General features: G+C 37.4%; 1 protein-coding gene across 4 annotated transcripts in view; it reads right to left on the reverse strand.

The window, feature by feature from the left end:
* Positions 1–435: 435 nt before the first annotated feature.
* Positions 436–23,592, reverse strand: part of ATG5 (autophagy related 5) — a 120,694-nt gene continuing 97,537 nt past the window's right edge. For all 4 annotated transcript variants that reach the window (XM_036024534.1, XM_028509566.2, XM_036024532.1 and 1 more), the window contains 2 exons: positions 17,464–17,581; positions 436–1,211 (listed from right to left, as the gene is read on the reverse strand). In XM_036024534.1, coding sequence (XP_035880427.1) covers positions 17,509–17,581 — 73 coding nt within the window. In that variant the 3' untranslated portion in view covers positions 436–1,211; positions 17,464–17,508. The remainder of the gene's footprint in view (positions 1,212–17,463; positions 17,582–23,592) is intronic.

Raw genomic sequence — 23,592 nt, forward strand, 5'->3', positions numbered from 1 at the left:
AACGTCCGAGTATTTTTGGTAGAATTAAGGAAAAGCTACTGCAGTCAGATCGGTAATCTTTAGACTTTTTTAGACTGGCTGCCAGGTCTTTTTTAGACCTGAAACCAATGAAAGACACTAGTCTGGAAAGGGATCGGTTTTTCCAAAAATGTGAAAGTACCCTATACGGATGCTGAGTATGCTACGATCCGACAGGTTCACAGTGGTAAACAGCAGCAAAGGTAAATGGTAACATTATCTATACCTTCAGCCTGTAAAGAACACAGATCGAAAAATTGGCAGCTAGAAATCCTACGACAGCTCCTGAGACAAGTTATTCTATGCCCCACAGTCATTCCACGCCAATGAGGACCAGTCTGAACGGTAACACGTAAGAGTAAAAACAGTGATTTACTGTATGCACGTCAGAAAGCACTGAAAAAGTGACAAAATGGATGTTATTAAATGACAAAACATATTTTGAAGCTTTATTTAAAAATCTCTCACTGTTCATTATCAAAGTTACAAGATTGTTTGCATACCAATAGACAGACTGTAAACATAGGAAATTTTCATTAAGGAAAGATGGGTTTACTGTAATTTGATCTTTTACAAAAATTGCTGCAAGTTATTGATAACAGAATTTCTCTTTTACTTTCTTAAGTCTAATTCTCTTGAAAATTAAACCAATGTTTCCACTCCCTAGAGCTAAAGTTCAACCATGGTCACCTTAGGAAATACCCCTGTTTATTTGTTAATCAGAAATACAAATTGAGTGGCACATATTTCCATTTTCTTCTTAGGCCAAAGGTTTCGGCTTCATTACATGTTACAAGAAAACAGCAGACCTGCAGGGGTCCTGTAAAGTCTTTCATGTTGGAGCTGAGGTTGAATGACGGCAGTGGAGGGAAGCAGTGGTGATGCACAGTAAGACCAGCCCGGGTGCCCTTATCAGACAGGGAATCTTTTTCCTGTTTGGCTCGAAGCGGTGTTTCTGGTCAGGCTGCCCCCGCCGAGCCTGCCCGAAGCACAAGGGTGACATGCTCTGGTACATCCTGCTGAGAGGTGATTCCATCCCAGCCAACAGCCGGTCCTTCAATCTGTTGGCTGCGGGATGATGCTGATATGAAGAAAATTATCCGGATAGCTCAGATGTTCACTCAGCCACTGGAGGGGCGTTTCCAACATCGGCTCAATTCCATGAATCAACACTTGGTTCTGTTTTTCCTCATCTATTCCAAGAAAGAAATCCAATAATCATCAATGTGACTCAAAATAGCTGAAGAAAAAATAATCTGCCTTTTGATAATCCTTAGTGAATTAGATTTTACAGCTTCAATGGGTTAAACCTGGTCTGTCTCCTGAGCAGGAAATGTGGACATGCATGGAGAAAGTTCAAATGTTGCAATATGTATCACCCAAAACAGAAACCTGAGGGTTACAATGAATTCTGACAAAAATTCTGTTGCTATATGTGAAAGTATTCATTCTTTCTTAATTACTGTGCTTACCTAAGATTGACGTTAATGAAACTATAGTGGAGAAAACAGCCCGTTGTACCCACTGACCAAAATTTATTTTAGTTATACATTAAAAACTGTACTGTATGGCTGGCAATTTGAAATGATGGGCACATGAAGTAGGTCAACACATATTTAAAATAAATAAACTAGATATGTGAGTAGAAACCATCAAGAGTAAGATCTGTATTTAGGCAAATGTTTAAGAAAACAGATGGGAGCTAGGTTAATTTTCAGTCAAGTTTTAGAGACATTATTGAATAAGAGTTCAAGTTTTAATGAGAAGGAACTAAGAGTCTGACTCAGGGATTTCAGTTTTAGAGTCATGAAACCTGATTGATTTTTGTTAATACCCATTTGCTAATTAAAAGGGTGCTGCAATTCATACTCCCTTTAAATTCAAACTTTATTACAAATTAAAGGTTAATTTTACATCTTTTATGATTTTGGTATGATATGCTGACGATCTTTAATGTAAACAGAAACACCTAGGAAAAGAAAGGAAAACCAAACTCCTCTTTTGGAGGAAAACAAAGAACCTTCAAGAAAACTGTGTCACTTCTTTAGTGACACACTAAAGTGACACACTTTATTCTTGGTTTGTCTCTCTCAGTCTCTTCAAAATAAGTTTAAACCTCTCGGCTTCCTAGAGACAGAAGACAAGAAGGAAACAGGGAATTCATGGAACCACGTGAGAGGGAAATACCCTACTTTCCCCCTTTTGCTCCATTTGAAATGACTTTCACATGCCCGGTGCTCTAATGTCTAGGAAGGTGGGCTGGTGAGCATGGTGACAGCACCTGAAACATGAGACCCTTTTAAACGAATATTTAAACTTCCCGTTTGAGGCAGCGTGGTCTTGGGACATGACAGTCAACAGACTGACCATAAGAGAGGATGCAAAAACACGACAGAAAACCAGTTCCCCAAACAGCCAAACCAAAGTTCCAAACCTCTGAATTACTGTGTCATAGTTTAAAACAATTTTGGAAAAAAGACATCACCTCCTAACACTACTAACCTAAACAATGCTTCCATTGTTTTGTGTGCTGATCTCTGCTGCACCTATGCATGCTTTTTACACAGCTGGGGCCAGGGCTAATACAATGATCGGTCTCCGTAACGAGGGCTATCTCCTACAAATAGGAGATGAAGCCATACACAGAGCACTAGAGAAAGCAGGGTTTGGTGCTTTGAGAAGATTTTAAAATGTTGGTATTCAAATGGATACACCCTCCACTATCTGGAATGATTCATTCTTTGTAATTTCTGGATTGCCAAATTTTACTGTATTAAATCTTTCTTAGAATATTTGAAAACATTTCCGGTGTAGTTCTCTTTATATTCTTATTACATATTTCTTTGAAATATTTTAATATTCTCAGAATCTTCCTCCTACTTAGCACTGAGTCAAAAATGAAAGAGCAGTGGTGTAAGAGTAAAAGTTCCTTATCTGCAAAGTTTTTCCTTGGGCCAGAACCACTTTTGGATAGTCTGAAACTAAGTAGAAGAAACAAGTCATGGCTCAGTATCCAAAATACTGTGCCCGAAGTATTTAAGTGAGGGGGCAAATGCATCATGGCACACTCATGCGCAGAGGATCTGAAAGGCAAAACCCCAATGCTGTACACAAAAGGATATTTGGAGTTTAAGTTACACAACTGAAGTTGCAGAACATAAGAATGATTCAAATACTCTGCACAACAAACCAAATAAATCACATTACCTATCACAGACCTTAATAGACAGCATTGATTCTCTGCTTTAAACTGGGGCCGCTTCAAATCTGTAACATAAAAGTGCCACTAACTAACTTTGGTCAACAAAGGAAGTGGATCTAGCACCATCATGCCCTTCAACACAGTCCCTCTCTTACTCACCACGGTACCTCCAGTGCCTCGCACGGTGCCCGACGCTTAGGTAATTAATCAATAAGCGTGTGCAGGGCTTGTGCAACTCTGCTGCTGGTAGAAGACACTTCCAAAATTAATTGTTTGAGAACGGCTTTTGATAGCTAGCACGACTACGTAGAAGAACCCTACATAGAGACTGCTTTGGTTATTAAAATAACAAAAAGTCCGAGTTTCCAGACGAGCCAGGTCTCCATGCTATCACCTCAATGCACACTACCATGAACAACAAAGTGCGACTGTACCACTGGGGCAGGGGTGCGTTCCCCTTACCTCTTCAGCTCTTCCAGCTGGTTAAAAAACTCAAACGCACAGTAGATTAGCAGGAGAAAATAAAAAAATTAATCATAAATAAGGGGAATTCACATAAGCATTAAAACTCCAAAGACAGCAAGGTGACACTGGGTATATATAACATTTTTGAATGGAGGAGAAAAGGAGGGACAGCATTAGACTTCAGAAGTGAGAATGGGTGATTTATAGGTGGCTGGGGAAGCACGCAGCAGCCAGTTCTTGCTAGGCGACTCAGGGACAATGGGACACAACAGGGGCTGGGGCGGGGGTTATCGAGGCTAACTTGCTTGGTCTTCCTGACCAATGCTAGAGTGTAAATTCTTATAGTGATTAAGTCAAGGCTCCCTTCCTAAAGCAGGAATCTAAGAAAAAGTAGGGGGAGTAAAACACACTTCCTGAGTTTGCTGGGCTTTAACTGACTTCACTTTGAAACGATCTGCATGTCCGGGTGGCACATTTTGGGGGTGCTCGCTCCCTACCCCCACAATACATTCTGGCAATATCGGAAAGGACAAAATGGAAGAGTGCAAAATTAGCAGATGCTTCTTTTTCCCCTAACAGTAGAAAGGAAACACTTGATGATATTGCTAAAGTAAATCATGTTTTTGGTAAATGTATCTTTGTGTTTCAAAATGTGAGTCTAGAATTTAATACTTGGGAATAAGAAATATGTCACTACAAAGCAAATGACTCAGGAGAAAAATGTTACTACACATGTCACCCACTCAGATTGTTTTAGAAGTTAGTTTGATGGTTTGAAGCAGGCAAGCACTGAGACAGTGAGTGAGCTAGTTCTGCATGAAATTCTCTCCTACAGGGCAATTATGGGGTAACTCTGATTCTGACATAGTTTCAAATTTAGAGAGAAGTTGCAACAATAGTATAAGAAATTCGCCTTCACCTATCAATAGTTTCTGTTTGTCCCATTTATAAATTACTCTGAATTATTTGAAAGTAAAGTGGAAACATTGAGCCCTTGACTAAATATTTTAGTGTGTACTTTCTATTTTCAGGATAAAAAATTTAATTTCAATGTTTAATCCTCACCTGAGGATATGCTTATGTTACCACTGGTATTTAACTAATTATTAATAAGGAATGGGGAGCAAAGGGACTTAGACGTTGAGCTTAATATACAGGGGAGCACAAGCCTACTTGGCAGCCAGGAAGCTCCAGCTTCACACACCAGGGGACCACAGCATTATGCTCTGCCAAGGGGGTTAACTCTCCTCCCTTCCCCTCGTCAGGTACTAGATTGCTGGGGACACAGAGGGAGAAGCTTGACCAAAGAGGCCTGTCAGTCTAACTAGGGGGTATAAATCCATCCAAAGCCCATGAAAACATGGGAAGTTCACCAGCCAATTTGAAAAAGCTTCTGGTCTTTTCTAAGCCCAAGCTAATACAAACTCAAGGACACAAAGAAGTTCTCTCTCTTTCTCTCGTTCTCGCTCTCTCTCCCCCCTCCCCCCACCCCAGGGCACCTGCACTTGCCCTATGCGCTCACACATCATCTCTCCATAGCCATGTGGCCTCAGCAGTCACGTGGCTGATGGCCATGCAGTCTCCACATAGAGGCTTCAGGAGGAAGCTTAAATACTGCAGCACAGCGATGGGCTGCAGCTGGAAACACATGCTAAGCCAGCAGGATGTAGGACTGTTCTGTACTTTATTTAATACAGGGCAGAGGCCTTCAATGCTGGCCCTGCTAAAAATAAGACTGGACCTTTTCCACGGTGAGACAGACAGACATGGGACATTGGGAAGTCAGGAGAGGAACCCCCTTAATTTCACATCATCAGTAAAGTTTACCACGGAATCCCATCCACCCATGTGGGTCTCAGAAGATTGTTTTCCATGTGGAACTGCAAGAACTTGTTTTCCACCAATAACACTTAAAGAGAGGAAGGGAGAGGCAGAGACAGGGGGAGAAACATCGATGTGAGGAAGACACATTGGTCAGCTGCCTCCTGTATGCACCATGATTGAGATCAAACCTGCACCCTAGGTATGTGGTCTGACTAGTAATCAAAGCAGTAACCTTTTGGTGTACAGGATGATGCTCCAACCAACTGAGCCACGTGGCCAGGGCAAAATAAAAAATTTAATATTTATATTAGAAGGACCAAAGTTGTGCTACCCTGAAACTGCCCTTTTGGGATACTGATTTTAAGCTAGTTATTAAGAAATAAGACACAGCCTGGCTGGTGTGGATTAGTGGATTGAGTGCTGGCCTGCAAATCAAAGGGCCACCCGTTTGATTCCTAGTATAGGGCACATGCCTGGGATGCGGGCCAGGTCCCCAGTGGGGGGGGCATGCGACAGGCAACCACACAATGATGCTTCTCTCCCTCTCCTTCTCCCTCCCCTTTTCTAAAAATAAATAAATAAATCTTAAAAACAAACAAACAAAAAACCTGGACTCAGAAAGAATGTTTGACCCTTCCCTTTCCAGCCCAAAAGATTCAGATGGAAAGACCTGCTCCAGGAAAGAAATCTTAGTATATTCACCTTAGCCTAATTTAAGTGTGACGGATAGGAAGACTCCAAGCAGAAACCACCCTCCACCCTGTAGTCCTACTATTTGCTGAGTTGCCTAGCAGAAATGTATCTGGTACTCTTCTGCTACCAGTTAATTGTCCATTTTAATTTTTAAAATGTAAGACCACTGTTCCCCTCTTTTTTCTTTTGTCCAAAATGACATATATACCCAAATGTGCCTTGCTGTCTTTGGAATTTTCATGCTGATGTGAATTCTCCATGCTCACACACTAAATTTTGATTTCTCCTGCTAATCTGCTATATGTTATTTGAATTATTAGCCCAGCTAGAATTTTGATGGTGAGAAGAAAAGTATTTTTTGTAGCTCCCACAATATAATAAGTACTATTATGTAATAATTTCAAATTTTATCAATGATCCCAACTATTTTTACTTCAGGCTAAGATCTAGTCCAGAAACCACACACGGCATTGGGTTTTCATTTCTCTGTACTCCAGGCAGTTCTGAGTTATTCTTAACCTTGACAGTTTTGAGGAGTACATGTCATTATTTTATGGAATATCCACATAGCAACTTTTAAAACTAATTATTTTAATTCATCTTGTAACAACAAAAACAGTCATTCATAAATCCTTTGGGTTTGTGATTTAAGGAAAAGGACAGAAAGAAATATCAAAGAAACATTTTTTCTTTACGTAGAGATGGAATCCAATTCACTTAGATCATATATCAATACAGAGACTATCCCAATAAAATTTCATTTCTTACATGTATCTCATTTATAAATCCAAGAATTATGAAATAAGATAAAATAGAAATGTATCGCAGTTTTGTATTATCACCATTATCTTAATAAAAACAAACTCAATTCTAAACTAGCACCTACTTTAACATACATTTAGAGTTGTGGGACAGTTCAAGAAAAATATATTAACAATGACTTTGGTCATATAATTAGAATGGTAATAATTACACATAAAAGCAAAAAAAAAAAAAGAAATTCACATCAGCCACACAAGTCATTAATGAAAATTATAAATGTAAAACAAAGGTAGCTTGTTATGTACATATAAAAAGTGACACCTGCATATGTGTGTGTATATATACACACATATACATACACATACACACATGCATACACACAATGAATACAATAATATACAATAACAAAAATGAGACATAAAGGAGAAAGGGCCAGTTGTGCACTGATAGCTAACTAGGCGCTATTGAGAGAGATGAACTGGAAGGTGGGCCACCTGAATTCCAATCTGGAAATGAAGAGCTCTGCGCAGGCCTCCTATCTCTTGGAGGGTTTTTCTTTATATATAAAATAAAGTTGTCTGTCTAGATCCCATGGTTTGCAAATCTGGCTGACGATCAAAATAATTTGGAAAATTTTAAAAAATAAATAAGCTGGATGCCTTTCCACATCTTCTAAATCAATCTCTGAGGTCAAGTTTGTTTTTAAATAGTCCCTTGAATAAATTTTATGATAATAGGAATGTAAAATTGTCCTTCAAAGTGTTAGCAGAAACCCAATACATAACACAGGCGAAGGACAGGCACCTTGGGTTGCTGCGGAGTTGAGCCTGTCTCCGCAGTCCTGTTGCTCACTGACTTACAGCCTATGGCAGTTTCTGATGTAACTCCGAGGGTCAGCTGTAAACCCCCGATCCAGTAGAGGATCACTAATATGCCGTCCAGTTCTAGCACAGGGGTCTGTTATGTCTACACAGCAACGTATTTCTTTTAGAATTCAAATCAACATAATTCACTAGTTTTGAATTAATGTGCAAATCACTTAACCTTCTGAGTCTGTTTCCTCCTCCGATAATATGGATAGAGAATTCTAATCTTCAGAGTTGCATGGAGGATTAAATGGACTATCCAAGTAAAAAACTCAGCACAGGGTTTGGACATAGTAGGTATTCAAAAAAAGTGAGTGACTCTCTTCCTCATTCCTCCCTCCTGCTCACTCCCTAAGAAGTAAGTGTCAAATATATTACTAATAGTGAAGACAGAAGGTCAGTTTTTAAAAGGTCAGGGTTTGATAAACAACAAGTAAACCCTTATTGTAACTCTGTTCCTGAACACAGACTTTTGAGAATAGTTTTACTACTAGCATGCAAAAGGCTGTGAGAATTTGGCCTTGTGTTAATATACTTGTATAGCTTGCATATTATTATGCAGTGTAGCACATAAATTTTATGAATGTGTCAAGAAAAAAAGAATGACAATAACAAAAATCCAAAGGCTCAGTCATCATGGAAACAAAATGACTGACATTTAAAAACACCCCTTAAGCATTGTAAACCCTCTGGATTAAGCCGGCAGTGCTCTCAACATGTGCGTTCAGCAGAGCACGTCATGACAGTCAGATGAGCCCTACTGTGCTGTGATTATGTTGCTTACAGGCCTTCGGTAAGGTTTTCTTTTTTTTTCTTTTAAATGCAAACTTTCTGGGGGAGGAGGTGGTAGTGACTTCCAAAATCTTTGCTATACATTTCAAAAATACCATTATTTGAGAACTCACAGTATGTGATGCATCTGTCTTTTAGAGATTTCTATTAGCAATGGCTCAGTCCTGCCCAACCCAATCTACAATACATTTTAATCCCTATTTTAAAGCTACCTTTCAATACGAGTATGACCTAAATGTCTTTAAAAACTGGTCACTTGAAATTCTAGAGAGACGCTAAGCTTCAAATATACTAAATATGTGAAATCTATTCCAAGGAAGCTAAAGAAATAGCTGGTATATGTTCATGGGAAAATGCTTCTAATCAGAAAATTTCAGTTTAAATAAATAACTTTCTTTTTTAGTTCACAGTCATGAATATGCAATAATAGAAATCTAAGGCCAAGTGCTATAACTACTGTTTTTAGCTTTATGGCTTCACATTTACATTTATATTATTCAGCAGAAAATGACTTGATTTGCTCTTTTGGGATGTGCAATGCTGAAGGTAAAACTTCTAAACAAGACTGAATACTTCTGAAAAAAGTTTTAAGCAAATAAAAAGATGAGCCTTTTGGTTACCACTGGTCTGAACAATTTTGTTCTGTCTGACAAATTCTTTAACCTCTGATATGTTCATTAGTAAAACGCCAACTAATTGAATCCATCGACATGAAAAACCACAGGCTGAAATCTGAAGTGCATACATCATGTTGAAGGATTCTGACTCAGCCTCAGCGGTAATAGTCAGTGAGGTCAGGTCAAAGAGGGTTAAACCAAGCCAGGATATAGCCAAAGGAATACATCAAACGCTGATTTTAAAAGGGCAATTAATCTTAGACAGAAATGCTTCCTGGGGAATGAGATCTCAATCTTAAGAGCACACTACATGATGTAGCAGTAAAAATGAACATATACAAGCTTACAGAGCTTTTATCCCATGATCACAAACAGAAGGAGAGTGCTGTTTATCAGAGAAATACAAACCCATTTAAAAATACTTACATTAACTTCTTCCGGATCTACACTCACCAGTACAGGTTTTAATGAACATACAATATCACAGTTAATATATGCCACATACCTCTTTCAGTGTATATACTTTATATATATTTTTATTATTTCTGCCTATAATATTCCCAGAGCCTTGACTCTTTAACATTTTATACAAGACTTTCAAAACATGGCCATGTTAATTCTTTGACTTTTGCTTACAATCTCTGTATTTCTTAATGAGAACATAAACCAAAATTTAAACTAAAAAAAATCCCATGTAATTAGCTGTAATTATAAATAGAATACTGTTTAAATTAAGTGATTTTAAGACTATTTAAATAAACTAAAAGCCTTCTGACAAAATAAAAATGTGGTTAAAAGTTAGAAATTAAAACTTGAAGTTCATTTTCTGCCCTCCCTTCCAATACAACTTTGAAAATACAGGTTCAAATGTTTTGATTTGCTTTGATAAAGTGACCCAGTAATTCTAGTTGGGTATAATATGACCAAATATGAATAGCAGAATAGTTTCATTTAAAATATACGTGATAATTACAATGTTCATTTATGGCCAGAATGAGGTTGCACAGGACTTACTTAATGAAGAGATGATTAGCTTTTAATCGCCTGCATGTGTTATTATTTTGTTAGGGAAGTTTTGTTTTCTAGTGCTAAATATGAAATACTAATTGTGCCAAGCGTCTGTTCCTCCTTTTAAAAAGCCACGTTAATTCATTTGACTTACTGAGGTTTAGGTAAAAAACAATAATTGAATGAAATCAGAGGCATCTTCTGACAGGTCCAGTAATTTCATCTTCATTAATGAAGAATAAAAAAAAATAATCACTTTGTTATTTCTCTGATTTCAGAAGACATATGTCAATGGATTGAATCATTAACAGATTCTGGATCACCCATATTAGCCCATGTTACCCATGTGTTGGCACAAAGCACAGAGGTGAAGGGAAAATAAAGCAATCAAGGCAAAGAATATGATTCACTTTAGTTTTAAAATTTGATGGCATATGATAAATTCAAGAAAAGAAAATCTAATTATCAGGTTAAGCTTGAGCCTTACCAGTTGCTTTTGTCCAAACTTGAGTACAGAAGATCTGCGCTCATGAGGACTACATTTGAAGAACATATTGGATTTCCACTGTGAACACTATTGTCATTTTTGTAAACATAAAACGTGCATCCCACGAGGAAGAAACACAACGAAGAGCAGAGAGTGTGAGGATGAGACCGAAAGGGTGAGGCCCCCACTGGAGTCCAGTGACCCAGTCCCACATGTTGGGCTCCCCATAACTCAGCACAATTACAAAGGGGCCTGCTTCCAGGGACCTTCTTCTGAATAGCTGCAAATTTCAAATACACGTGTGCTGTTGCTGAGTCTTCAATGAAAACTTTCACTAGCAGCAACAGTTTCAGACCTCTAGCCTTAAGACTTTTACCTTTAATATATTTTAACAAGTAAATGATAACAGAGCTGGCCACAGTAACTATGTAAATAAACTTAGTTTATTTCTTCCTTAAAGGCCATACTTCTGGCATTTCTAGTCATGTCCAAAAGTTAATTTCTAAAGAAAAAGTAAGTAGCATAGAACTCTTGCCATGATCTAAGGTATAAGCAGCTACAATATCAGTTTATATTCAGAGTTCACCATACAGTTACACCTCTGTGCACAGGCTGGCCATCAACCAGTATCTGTCTCTGCAGAGTGGGTTTATCAAAAAAACCAAGACAAGAAAAAAACATTTACTTGTGGAAAAAATACTACCAAAACCACAATAAAACAACAAAATAGTTAATTGTAAAATCTTGAAATAGTATTATAAAATCTCATTTAAACAAACTTTTCATTCATTTAAACCTTACAACCATCCCCCATCCTATGAGGCAAGTATTAGGAAACAGTCTTATTTTTTAGAAGAAAACTGGATGAAAGAAAAAAAAAACAAAACACTGAAATGATATTCCAAATCTGAAAGTGTGAAGGTAGAAAGGGTTACTTGAAAAACAAATTCTAAATGAATGAAAAAAAAAAGAATTACTGAAATTGTAAAACCATTACTATTCTTACTCCCAAGCCCTAATTCTCATGAAGTCTGGGGGATCTGCAGGTGTTGTTATGTTTTGGTGGTATGAGTTGGCAAATTGAAATGCTGCCTCTTTGGGGGACAGCACAATCGTGCCAACAAGTGTGACTACTGCTGGTCTAAACCTCAAACACAAGGATCTGCTTTGGATGAGTAACATGAGAGTTACATATTTCTTTGCTCTAATTGCTTTATGTCTGAAAAAAAATTATTATAACACCAAACAGTTAATTCACTTTATAGACACAATCTAATCATGTTGTAGAGCAAAGAGGATAAACGTGACAACATTGTCTTTTCTTATTTTTTGTAAAAACTACTCTGATTTTTCATTAGGCATATAAAAAGAAAGCAATATAAGTCAGAATGCCTAAATGGAGTATTATGGCTCCCCTAGCCTAAAGTTGTTAAGATTATCTTTCAATGTGCTAATCAAGCAAAAAACAGATCAAACTTAAGTCATTAGTTCCTCAGTACTTTTCCTACATTTCTGACCTTACTGAAAATGTTCTGTATATTTATAGGAGATACACAGAAAAATATGGCTTGTCCGTCAGTAAACAGAGTAGGGTCATTTTAGATCAAATACTACCCCTTAACAACCAGCCCCTGGGTAGCTGGTGAAGGATTCTACCTAACCGTGGTCATATGGTATATGAGCTGGTCCTTCCTTTCATCTAATTTGTGCTTGCCTTTTACAGCTCATTCTTCACTACCTACTCCAGAATGGATAAAAAAGCAATTCTATGTGCCTCCTACTATTCTTTGCATATCTCTATTCCTATACATACCACATCTGTACATCTTTCTGTCCACTCCAACTGGACCCAAGTTTCTTAAAAGCAGAGACTATGTCTTAACACATCTTAACATCCCCAGTGCCAGAAGTTTAATGATGAATAATGCAAATACATTTAATGATAAATAATGAAATCTACAACATCAACTGGAAACCAAAAATTAAAATGGTGGTTGGGAAGGGTCTCAAATTACGTAAGTTCCCACGAAGCAGGGCAGAAATGGAAAAGTACAAAAGTACGTGGCCACAGGATTGTATTTGTTGCTAAGAGAGATGAAGGGAATCTTTACTAATTTGCCATGGAATGTAAGCCTGTCCTTACACGTACACTCCATTCTTAAATATCAGTAAGAGGTCAGGATTAAAACAGCCCAACTGTTACAGAGGACTGACCAACTGGGACTTTGAAATAAACTTATAAAAGTCTGAATAGACATTTTTATTCTCATAAGCCTAACCTATTAGGTTTTATGCATTAAAAAAGTGGGAAATGAAATATGACTGGGCAAAGTTTATAGGTGTTTTGTATTGTCCCAAGCTAAAAAAGATAAAAACGCGATGGCTTTTAACCTTTGTTGGTTTTTTCTGGTACATTGTTTTTAATAAACAAAGGAAAAAAAATAGTTCACTTCAGGTCTGGTACAGAAGCTTAGCTCTCTGAGTCATTTTAACTAAGGCTGATACCATAGAAAAAATTTACCTGAGCTCACCTTTGGCTACTTCCTGTTACCTCTAACTTGGGTAACTCCTTTAGCCACTTACAAAACAACAACAAAAGAAACACACAAAGCACCTCTAGTTACTCCACAAGAACAATGACCTAAAGCACGTCTTCAAGATTATTAGTACCTTCTACCTTCATCTGATGAAATAAATAAAGGCAAAATTCCTTCATGCATGAATCATTTCTTTTAAGGAATAGCAGACAATGGTGCCATGTAACTTTTATAAAGTACTTTCTCTATTTATCATGTGATGACAGCCAGTTCTTATCCAAACACACCCAATCTCAAAGTCTTTCGCTTTCAACCTAAGTTGGGTGCAGATGTTTCAAAATGCTTCTTCACATTTAGCAATGCCACAGGTGTCCCAAATGAGACAGTAAACAGTTCTTTACCGAAACGGTGACTTGTTTTGGATATTCCCCACAGATCCTGAAATGACGGTTATTTTCCAATATGAGGCGACAAAAGGAAGAGGCAAATAAAAGTTTTTCCAAAGATAAAATACTGGTGTTAGAAATGTGGCCTCCTCCTGGTAAAAAAGGTACAATCAAAAGTCGTTTGAAAATATAGGTGCTATTTGCATCATTTCAATAATATGTGTGTGGTGTGCATGAGTGTATGTGTTTCTGGATAAATATGGGCATGTGACAATTTGGGTGCAAAGAAAATACTGCCACACAAAGATATCCCACCTACAGCATCTGAAAACACCTAAGAAGCAAATTTGAAAGGAAAAAAAAAAAGGAAGTCATATTGTGTATTCTTCAGGAATAGATGTACATGTAAGGACATGCTAAAATTTTAGAAGAGAATAAAGAATCTTTCAAAGAATAGCCCTGGCTGGTGTGGCTTAGTGGACTGAGTGTGGGCTGTGAACCAAAGGGTTGCCGGTTTGATTCCCAGTCAGGGCACAAGCCTGGGTTGTGGGCCAGGTCCCCAGTAGGGAGTGCAGGTGAAAAACAACCACACATTGATGTTTCTCTCCCTCTCTTTCTCCCTCCATTCCCTTTTCTCTAAAAATAAATAAAATCTAAAAAAAAAAAAAAGAAGAAGCTTTAAAAGAATAAAAAGCCTCACAAATCTGTGTGTCTTTCCTGTTCAAGGCCATGTTAATCCTGCATGTGTTATGATCTGGGTGTACGAATGGCAACAGGGCAAAAAGGTGCATTCTGTTGACCCAAAGCGTGTGACTGCTTTTCATTTAATGCCTGAATGTCACAGCCACTATTTTAATAAATTTAACAAGGGTGGTCAGATGCATATATAGGAGCGCTCCAAAATAACAAAATGAACAAAATAAATATAGTAGAAATTCAGTTCCTAAGATCACGCCAGGAAATACTATAAGAGAGAACTGTAAGTAGGTGAGATTTAGGTATTGAACACAAAACATAGAATAAAGAGTTGGGAAAAGGTAAACATTTTAGAATGTTATTTTAAAGTAAACAAAAAAAGTTAAAAGGCTGAAAAAGTGAGAACAAAAATAAATGGCAGCGTAGTACACTGGGAAAAAAACAATGGACCAGGATAAGGAGACTTGAGGTCTAAACCTAGTGCTGCGATAAGTAGCCCAGAGACCTTTAGCAAATCATCTAGAATAAATGAAGAGAAGGACAAATAACTCTAAGGTTCTTGAAAGATATCAAACACAAAACTAACACCCAACACATTTCTTCCGGTTCTTCTCCACTGAGTTTTCTGCATCGGTCTATTTGCTGGCGAGTGTGCTGCTGGCTGGGGGATAGACCTCACAGCAGAGCAGTTTTTTCCCAAGGTTTTGAGTTTCATTGTTATGTCTGTAGCTTAAATTTCAATTACTCTTAATTGATAAAGGCATTTTTTCAATGTTCTTTAAAATACTACAAAGTACTCAAAAAGAGAGAAAAATACAGTGCAAAGAAATGTGCATGCCCTACATGTACATCTATTTTTCAGAGATGTAATTAAAAGCCAATGCTTACAGTGGGGGTAAGTATGAGGTTTATGGGTCCCATCTCTGTTAGCAATAAAAATGATTAATCTCTTAATTATACTTCAAATGGAAAAAACTAGTCTATATCCTCAAATCTTCAAGAAAGTAGCAAAACAGACATTAAATAGACTTTTAAAAACAAACAAACCAACCCTTACAGACAGCATGGAAAAAATAAAGTGGAACAGTTGGTATCCCTAAATCAATAAAAGTTACTGAGAATATCCCACACAAAATTTCTGTAAGTTGACTTCAAAAATAAAAAGTCTATTTAATTATCTCTGCAAGAATATACAGGAAAATGGCAATATTGGCTATCTCTGTATAGGGGAACTGGGTTAGGGTTTGGTGAATAAAAGTTAGGAAAAAAACTTTTTCTATCAACTCCTTTAAATACATTTTGATTTTAGAACTATATATTATTATCTACCAGAAAACAATTTTAAAATTATTAACTGAATACAAAACATAAAAACTTGGATAGAAACAGGACTTCATCAAATTCAAATATTTAAAATAAAATAAACAAACAAGACCCAGACTAGGAGAAAATGATTGCAAATCATGTCTGATAAAGGACTTGTAACAAAACAATCAATCTATAAAAGCACACTCTACATCACTAGTTACTGGAGAAATAAACACTGAACTCACCCTGACATACCACTACACAACCACTGGGATGGCCATGAGACGCAAGTGCAGGTTGGTGAGAACGTGAACAAACTGGACATGAACGTGAACATGAACCGAACACTGCTGGCAGGACCATAAAATGGTGCCGCCACTTGGAAAAGTTTAGCAATTTCTTAAAGAGTTTAACACAAACTTATCATACCACCCAGCCATTCCATTCCTAGGAATCTATCTACCCATGAAATATGAAAATATTTGTCCACCCAGTGATCTGTATGGGAATGCTTATAGCAGCATTATTCATAACAGAAAAAAGGTGGAAACAATCCAAATGTCCATCAACTGGTGAACGAATAAATAAAATATGACATACATACTCAATGGACTACTCTTCAGCAATAAAAAGGAAGAAACTACTGAAACACGCTACAAATTGGATCAAACCAAAAACATGCTAAGTGAAAAAAGCCAGTCGTGATTTTGTATTTCATTTATGTGAAATATTAAAAAGATGCAAATTACAGAGACAAACATCAGACCAGCAGTTGTCTCCAATTGGCCAGGGGAGCACAGGTCAGCTGCAAACAAGCACAATGGAACTACTGAGGCGATAGGAATATTCTAAAACTAGATGGCAGCGATGACTGAACAACTCAATAAATTCACTGAAAATAAAAATCATTCAACTGCCAAAATTAATTAAAATCCTTACTGAAAACTAAAATTATACAGCAACAAAAATAGATTAAGATTTGAAGACAGTAGTATAATCAACTTCATGTTAACTATGCCATGATTTAATAACCATAAAGAATGTTTGCGGTAATGACACAAAGAAAGAATTCAGTGATTGGATTCTGAGGATGTGTGAGGCTCCAGCAAAAACCTCTACTACATGGTCTAGCAGAGCACACTGATGACACAACACAGGTGTAAAATGTATTTATAAACTCTTAAACCAATACAACCTGTCCAATTTCAATAATTCTGAGCAGTGGACAATAATTTTATTTTTTAAAATCGATCTCTTCTGATACTGGTTCTGTTAGTATTTCAATGTTCCTCTCCTGTTATTTTAGATGTCCTTGCCCCACCCGCCTCCCTGCACTGAGCTCACTCTGTGCAATTTAGAAGTGATAGATACACACGGTAATGCCAGGAAAGGGAAGTATATTTCATTAAGAAAAACAAAGTAAGAAATTTTATTTTATTATCTCTCATTCTTTAAGATGAAGAAACACACTGGAAGATTAAAAATAACGTTTACCAGAAATGAATCCACAAATGAGAGACCCAGGACACCAAAGACATGGTAAGAGGATGATTTAAGAACAGTGTGTTTTATTTCACCAATGAGAGTCGATTCCTTAATTCCTTATTTTGTTAGTGTCAATAATTTATAAAATAATAAATGAAATTTAAGTGCTTCTGTTCCAAAAGATTTTTTCATACAAGATAATGAAAATATGTTCCTGAAGTAAGTAGTACAAATTATTTATAAATGCAGAATGCTTACATTACCGCAGTAGCAAAGAGAAATGAAAGAAATGCTTCACGATTGCCTGATTGTATTACCTTCAGGAACAACTGCAGAAGGACAGACTTCTTTCAGGAGATCTCCTAATGTATGCAGTTGTCCATCTGTAGCCACGGGACGAAAAAGCTTCTGAATGAAAGGTCGTTCGGTCGTTGTCTATTTGAAAAATGAGGAGAGAATTCAAACAATTAAGTCTTTGTTGTTACGAACTACAAATTAATACATCAGATGATTAAAGTTCGCATCAGACTCCTTCACATAATAGTGGAATGAGAAGCATGTATCACAAATGTGGTATTACTGCCCAAAATGCTTAACATCAAGTCAAGTCGACCTAGCAACAAGGAAAGGATCGGGCAAACCCGGAGTGCACAACGCTCTAAAGACAACTGGCCCGACCTCTTCAGAATGGTTTCCAAAGGCATTAAAAAAATAATAATATATATATATATAAACATTAAAAGAGACTGAGAAGATATAACAAATAAATACAAAAAAATAAACCTTCACTAAATACTGGGTTGGAGAAGAAAATTGTAAAAATCAGCTATAAAAGACATTTTTTGGAATAATAGGAAATGAGGAATGAACATTAGATAATTTTATTAAATTAACGTCAAATTTCTTAGGTGTGATAATGTTTATAGGGACAATATCCTTAAATGTTAAAAAAATTTATGTTTAAGTGTTTAGGAGTGAAGTGCCATGATGTCTGAAACTTACCTTCGAATGGGGAGGGGAGGGGAGGGGAGGGGGGAGGGGGCAAATCTAGAAAAATGTCAACTCCTAGTGAATCTAGGTGAAGGGTATGTATGGTCTTAGTTGTTTTATTATTTTAACTTCTCTGTATGTTTAAAATTTTTCAAAATACATACAGCATTTCTACTGACAACTGTTATTAGCACTATATCATAACTTATTGCTAATAATTTCAATGTTTTCCCTACTTTGAAAATTAAGTTTCACTTTCCTAAACCACCTCTCCAGGAGCATGTCAGCAATGCTGGAAGCCTCATCAGGACAGACAGCAGAGAAGCTCCGGAATCAGTCAGTCTATGAACAGATGTATTGGTTATGAGCTGTATGATCCTGCACCCAGTTTCTTTGGAAATCTGGGACATTCCCCATCTCTTAAGTTTATTGTGGGAATAACTGAAAGACTGTGCCAAGCACAGAGTGAGTAAACAAGCAAACAGAATAATATACCCTCTTCCCCATAACTGTTATTGTAAGATAGTATTATAAATACCTGTAAGTACAAAGTAATGCCTTATATTTTATAGGAAAATGATCTGAACTATATAGCCATTACAGAAAATTTTGTTGTTTTGTTTTTATCATAGAGGTATATCTCAACTTCTTTGACATAACTGATAGAGATTTGTTCAAAAACAATCTGGTTTTAAGAGCAGACATAAACTGAAATGTAAGAAAAAAGAGGCATGGTGTAAGCATGGGAGCTGCCTTCCCCAGCTCCACGCTATGCATTCAGTGGGCACATAATGTTAAAAATGACATTTCAATAATACATTTGAGTGCTGTGGCAAGATTGAAAAAAATTCAGAAAATGAAAACTTTGATCATTAACATATATTGAATATAATGCAATTCACTGCAATAACTGAATTCTATTTTTTAAAAGTATGATTGATATACTTTAATTTAGGAAGCTCGTACCTGTCACACAGATAAAACTAAAAACAATACCACACGCAATCAAGGGCTAACTATGTGAAGATTATAAAGGTTAGGGGACTTCAGAGCAGGAGGATATGAATAGGGGCCTGAAGGAATAATTTAAAATAGCCTCCACCCACTTAGAGCTTTCTATCTTCCAAGCGATGAAGAGGCTTTTAAGGCATTTTAGCAGAGGAAGTGACGTGATGAAAGAGGCTCTTCCCCTGAAGGTTAATGGGAGGCAGCGCTGTCTATGGTGACTTGGTTAAGAGGTAACATCAGGATGACCAGTGAGAGGCTGTGTGAATAGTGGAAGCCTAGGTGACGACAACTGGGACTGTGTCAGTGGAAAAGGAGGGGCAGGACTGCACCCCCAGTTAAAAAAAAAAAAAAGGTTAAAATGTACTATCCTTAGTCTGATCCAAAAATACTAAGATTTTTAGCAAAGTCAAAGAAATCTTTTCAAGATTCAATGGCCCCCTATTTAGTGACAAAACTGTAAGATATATGACTGTAATTATAATATATAGTAATTACAATAGTAAAATGTATAATAAAACAATATTCCAAACTGGTCAAGTCAACTAGTCTTGGCTACATTATTAAAATCAAGAAGTTCTTCTCTACCCCTACTCCTGTAGTTTCTCTGTATTTTTTTTTCTACTCTCTCCCAAATCTGAGAGGTTATCTTAAAGGTCTAATAACCTTTATAACAATGCTATTTGCTTGAGGGGAGCAGGGAAGCCCCAGTACTAGTAACATATCCTAAGTAAATTCTCTAGAATGGTAACCAAGAAAACTCACAAGAAAGTCCTGCTTCTCATACAACAAAAACTTTGTTTTAAAAGATGAAGATCTAAATACCTCAAAATCTAATAAATATTTTATTTAATACTGATTAGCATGCCTTTAAAAACTTATATTCTTATTTTTAAAAATCTATTATGCTAGAAAAATGCATGTAGGAATCTGAGTATGTCACATCAAATATGGAAAACACTCAATTCGGAGAGCCACCCCTAAACAAAACCCTGCCAAGACAGACCACACATTCAAAGCACAGAGGTTCTCAACGGGAATGGAGAGTAAATTCATGCAAATTTCTCAACAAACCTCATTACACCTAAATTGGAGTTAGCAGAGAAGACTAAATTATGCCAGGAAGTATTTAAAAGCTATCTTCCTTTTGAATATAGCAAGAATTTTAAAAATTCAAAAAGAACACGAATTCTTTAAACTTTGATTTAGTATACATGAAGCCAGACAATGCTAACAATATCAGTAGTAATGTGAATCTTAGTCTTTCAGGCAAGAAAGCCACTATAACAGGAATATAGCCAGTGCTTACTTAATCTAGCCATTTATTTGTAAATATGCAAACTATTTCAGTGACTTCCAAGAAACAGCATTACTCTCTCATGAGAAATAATATGACTCGGTAAAGTCATCTTTGAAACTGCCCTTGTTACTTTTAAAAAATACGTTAGTCATTTCTTAAATATACCAAATGGAATATAAAATTGGGGTGCTACTGGCTGGCTGCTCTCCATCTCTCCTTTAGTCACGCACCCTCACCAATGAAATACCGTAACTTTTTCCTACATGGAAAAATTATGTTGATATTAGAACTATGTCAAACAGAACCAAATTTGTTTTAAGTTTAATTTGTAACATTCAGTAAACCGTAAACACATTTTCTTAAACCGACAGTTCAAGAGTGACACAAATTCTTATAGATGTGTGCTACAAGTACAAATCAATGCAGGCTAATGATGATATTATCAATTTTATATCTAAGAAATAAAATAAAGAGAAAAGATCCATTTCCAGTACAAATAGATTAGCCAAAGTTGACAACACAAAAAAATGTTGACGTACTATAGCACACAATGTATGAACTTGAAGAGTAACAAGCACAGCCACATCACTGAGGTCAACTCTGATTCTCACGAGTGACATAAGATACACAAAGTAACAAAGAATATATGGCAGTTATTAAAGAGCATAATCTTTGCAGTAAAGAACACTGATGGCAAGTCCAGGTTCTGTCATTTATTATAGGACCATCAGCACAATTACCTAACTTTCCTGAACCTCAGTTTCCTCAACTGTAAAATAGAAATGATTACACACACACACATCTATGCATGAATATAAATGGAGGTAATATTTATATTGCAGAGTTTCTGAGGTAAAAATACACACACAGCAAAATCATGCTACATATGACTTACACACATGTCCTAACACACAGATCACCATCACCATGATCAACAGTTTTAATGCTGTAATGGATGTTTTAACTTAACACCATCCCAATTTAGCAGACATTTTATTTCCTTTTAGTTTCAATCTGTTTTCTCTAAGTTCACTTGTCTGTATGCAATTCAGCTTATGTTGCTAATTTATTCTGGTATACGGCAAGAGAAAAAGAAGGCAGTTATTTTATGACTAAATTTAAAACTACTCCAGAAATTAACATCCAGAGCAAAATTTATTAAAGGAAATACTGATAAACTGGACCTCATCAAAATTTTAATAAACACCTTCTGCCCTGCAAAAGATCCTGTGAAGATGATGAAAAGATAAGCCACAAACTGGGAGAGAATATCTGTAAACCACATATACATATAAAAAATTCTAAAAATGCAACAGTTAAAAAAAAAAAAAGCAAATAATTTGGTTCCAAAATGGGCAAAAGAGTGTGAACGTTTGGTCAAGATGGTGGTATAGGTAAATGCTATACTCATATCCTCCCACAAATACAGCAAAATTACAACTTAAGTACAAAACAACCATCATTCAGAATTCCTGAAATCTAGCTGAATGGAAGCCCTACTACTAGGGATTTAAAGGGCCAGCAACATTGAGACTGGTAGAAGGTGCTGGCCCCAAACCCACGTGTGGCAGATAATAATTGGGAGGGGTATCTTGGCCACAGAGGCCCTCCCTGAGGAGCAAATGGTCCCAGCCTTACGTCAGGCCCCCCAGCCCATAGTTCCAGGAAGACAAGTCCCCATACCTTCTGGCTATAAGATCTAAAGGGGGTTATAGCTGAATGAGATGAAGGGATTCTGGAGCCCTAGGCAGATCCTCTTAAAGGGTCTGTCTGTGCATGGACTTACATGGACTCCCTCTCTGAGCTCTAGTGCTGGGGCAGCAGCTCAAAAGGCACCAGTGACATATGGGGAGGGACTAAAGTGTCTGGCATCAGGGTGAGAACTCGAGGAGCAGCTTCCTCCCAGACAGGAGTGCTGGCAGTGGACATTCTTCCTGTTCTGAGTACCCCCTCCCACAGAGCCACAGAGCTGGCAGGCAGGTGCTGTGCCTCAGAGTCCATCAACAGTTATCACTGTTTGCTCTATCCTGGTGATTCCCTGAGACCCTGCCCCGCCCACACTGTGGGCCTACCCAAGCTGTTTCTAGGGGCTTTTCCATACAAACGGCCTGTCTCTGCTTATGCCTCAGACTTTCCAAAAATCTCTCAAACAAGCAGTATCTGGCTTCAGCATACCCCATACCTCAGAGTAAGTGGCCCCAGGCCTGACAGTAGCAGCAACTGGCCTTGGTTCTCAGCTTGGCCTAGCTTGGGCACCTCCAAAACCAGCACGAGTGGTAACCAGCTGTAGATCACTCTGTAGCTCAAACCAGGTGTACAAAAAAGAAAGGAGGGCAGAAGAAAGGAGGTGGTTGACCTTAGCCTGCACTCCACAGGAGGCCCCAGAGCCAGAGTACCAGGTAGATATCTTCAGACCACATCGAAGCACCACCAACCACCTTCACCAGTGACATACTCAAGGGATGGAGGCAGTGGGCACCAGAGCCCCACTGACGTAAGTACTGCTCAATGGGGTGGGCCCCCTGCACAGCTGATCCTCCATGGCGATCAGAGGTCAGTGGTCAGAGACAGTCCTTGCAAGCAGATGAGCCTGAGGATAAATCCCTCCTATTGACATGCAAACAGCAATCATGGCTAACTACAACAGAAGGGTGTACACAGCCCACAGGAGGGTATGTGGGGGTGCCCTAGGAGTGCCCAGTTTTGATGATTGGAGAGGCTGTGCCACTACAGAACATCTACTACATTAGACCCCTCTACCAAGCCCAGAAGATATAGCAGCTCTACCTAATACATAAAAACAAACACAGGGAGGTTGCAAAAATGAGACAAAGAAACATGCTCCAAATGAAATAGAACAAAACTCTACAAAAAGAACTAGACAAAATGGAGATAAGCAATCTATCAGGTGCAGAGTTCAAAACACTGTTTGTAAGGATGCTCAATGAATGTAGTGAAAACTTCAACAGCATAAAAAAAGGACATGGAAACCATAAAAAAGAATCAGTCAAAAATGAAAGATACACTAACTGAAATGAAGAATAATTTATAGAAAATCAACAGTAGAGTGGATGAAACCAAGAACGAAATCAGAGAGTTGGAATGTAAGGAAGCAAAAACCATCCACTCAGAACAACAAAAAGAAAAAAGA

Source organism: Phyllostomus discolor, chromosome 4, assembly GCF_004126475.2.
Source record: "Phyllostomus discolor isolate MPI-MPIP mPhyDis1 chromosome 4, mPhyDis1.pri.v3, whole genome shotgun sequence".
NCBI lineage: Eukaryota > Metazoa > Chordata > Mammalia > Chiroptera > Phyllostomidae > Phyllostomus > Phyllostomus discolor.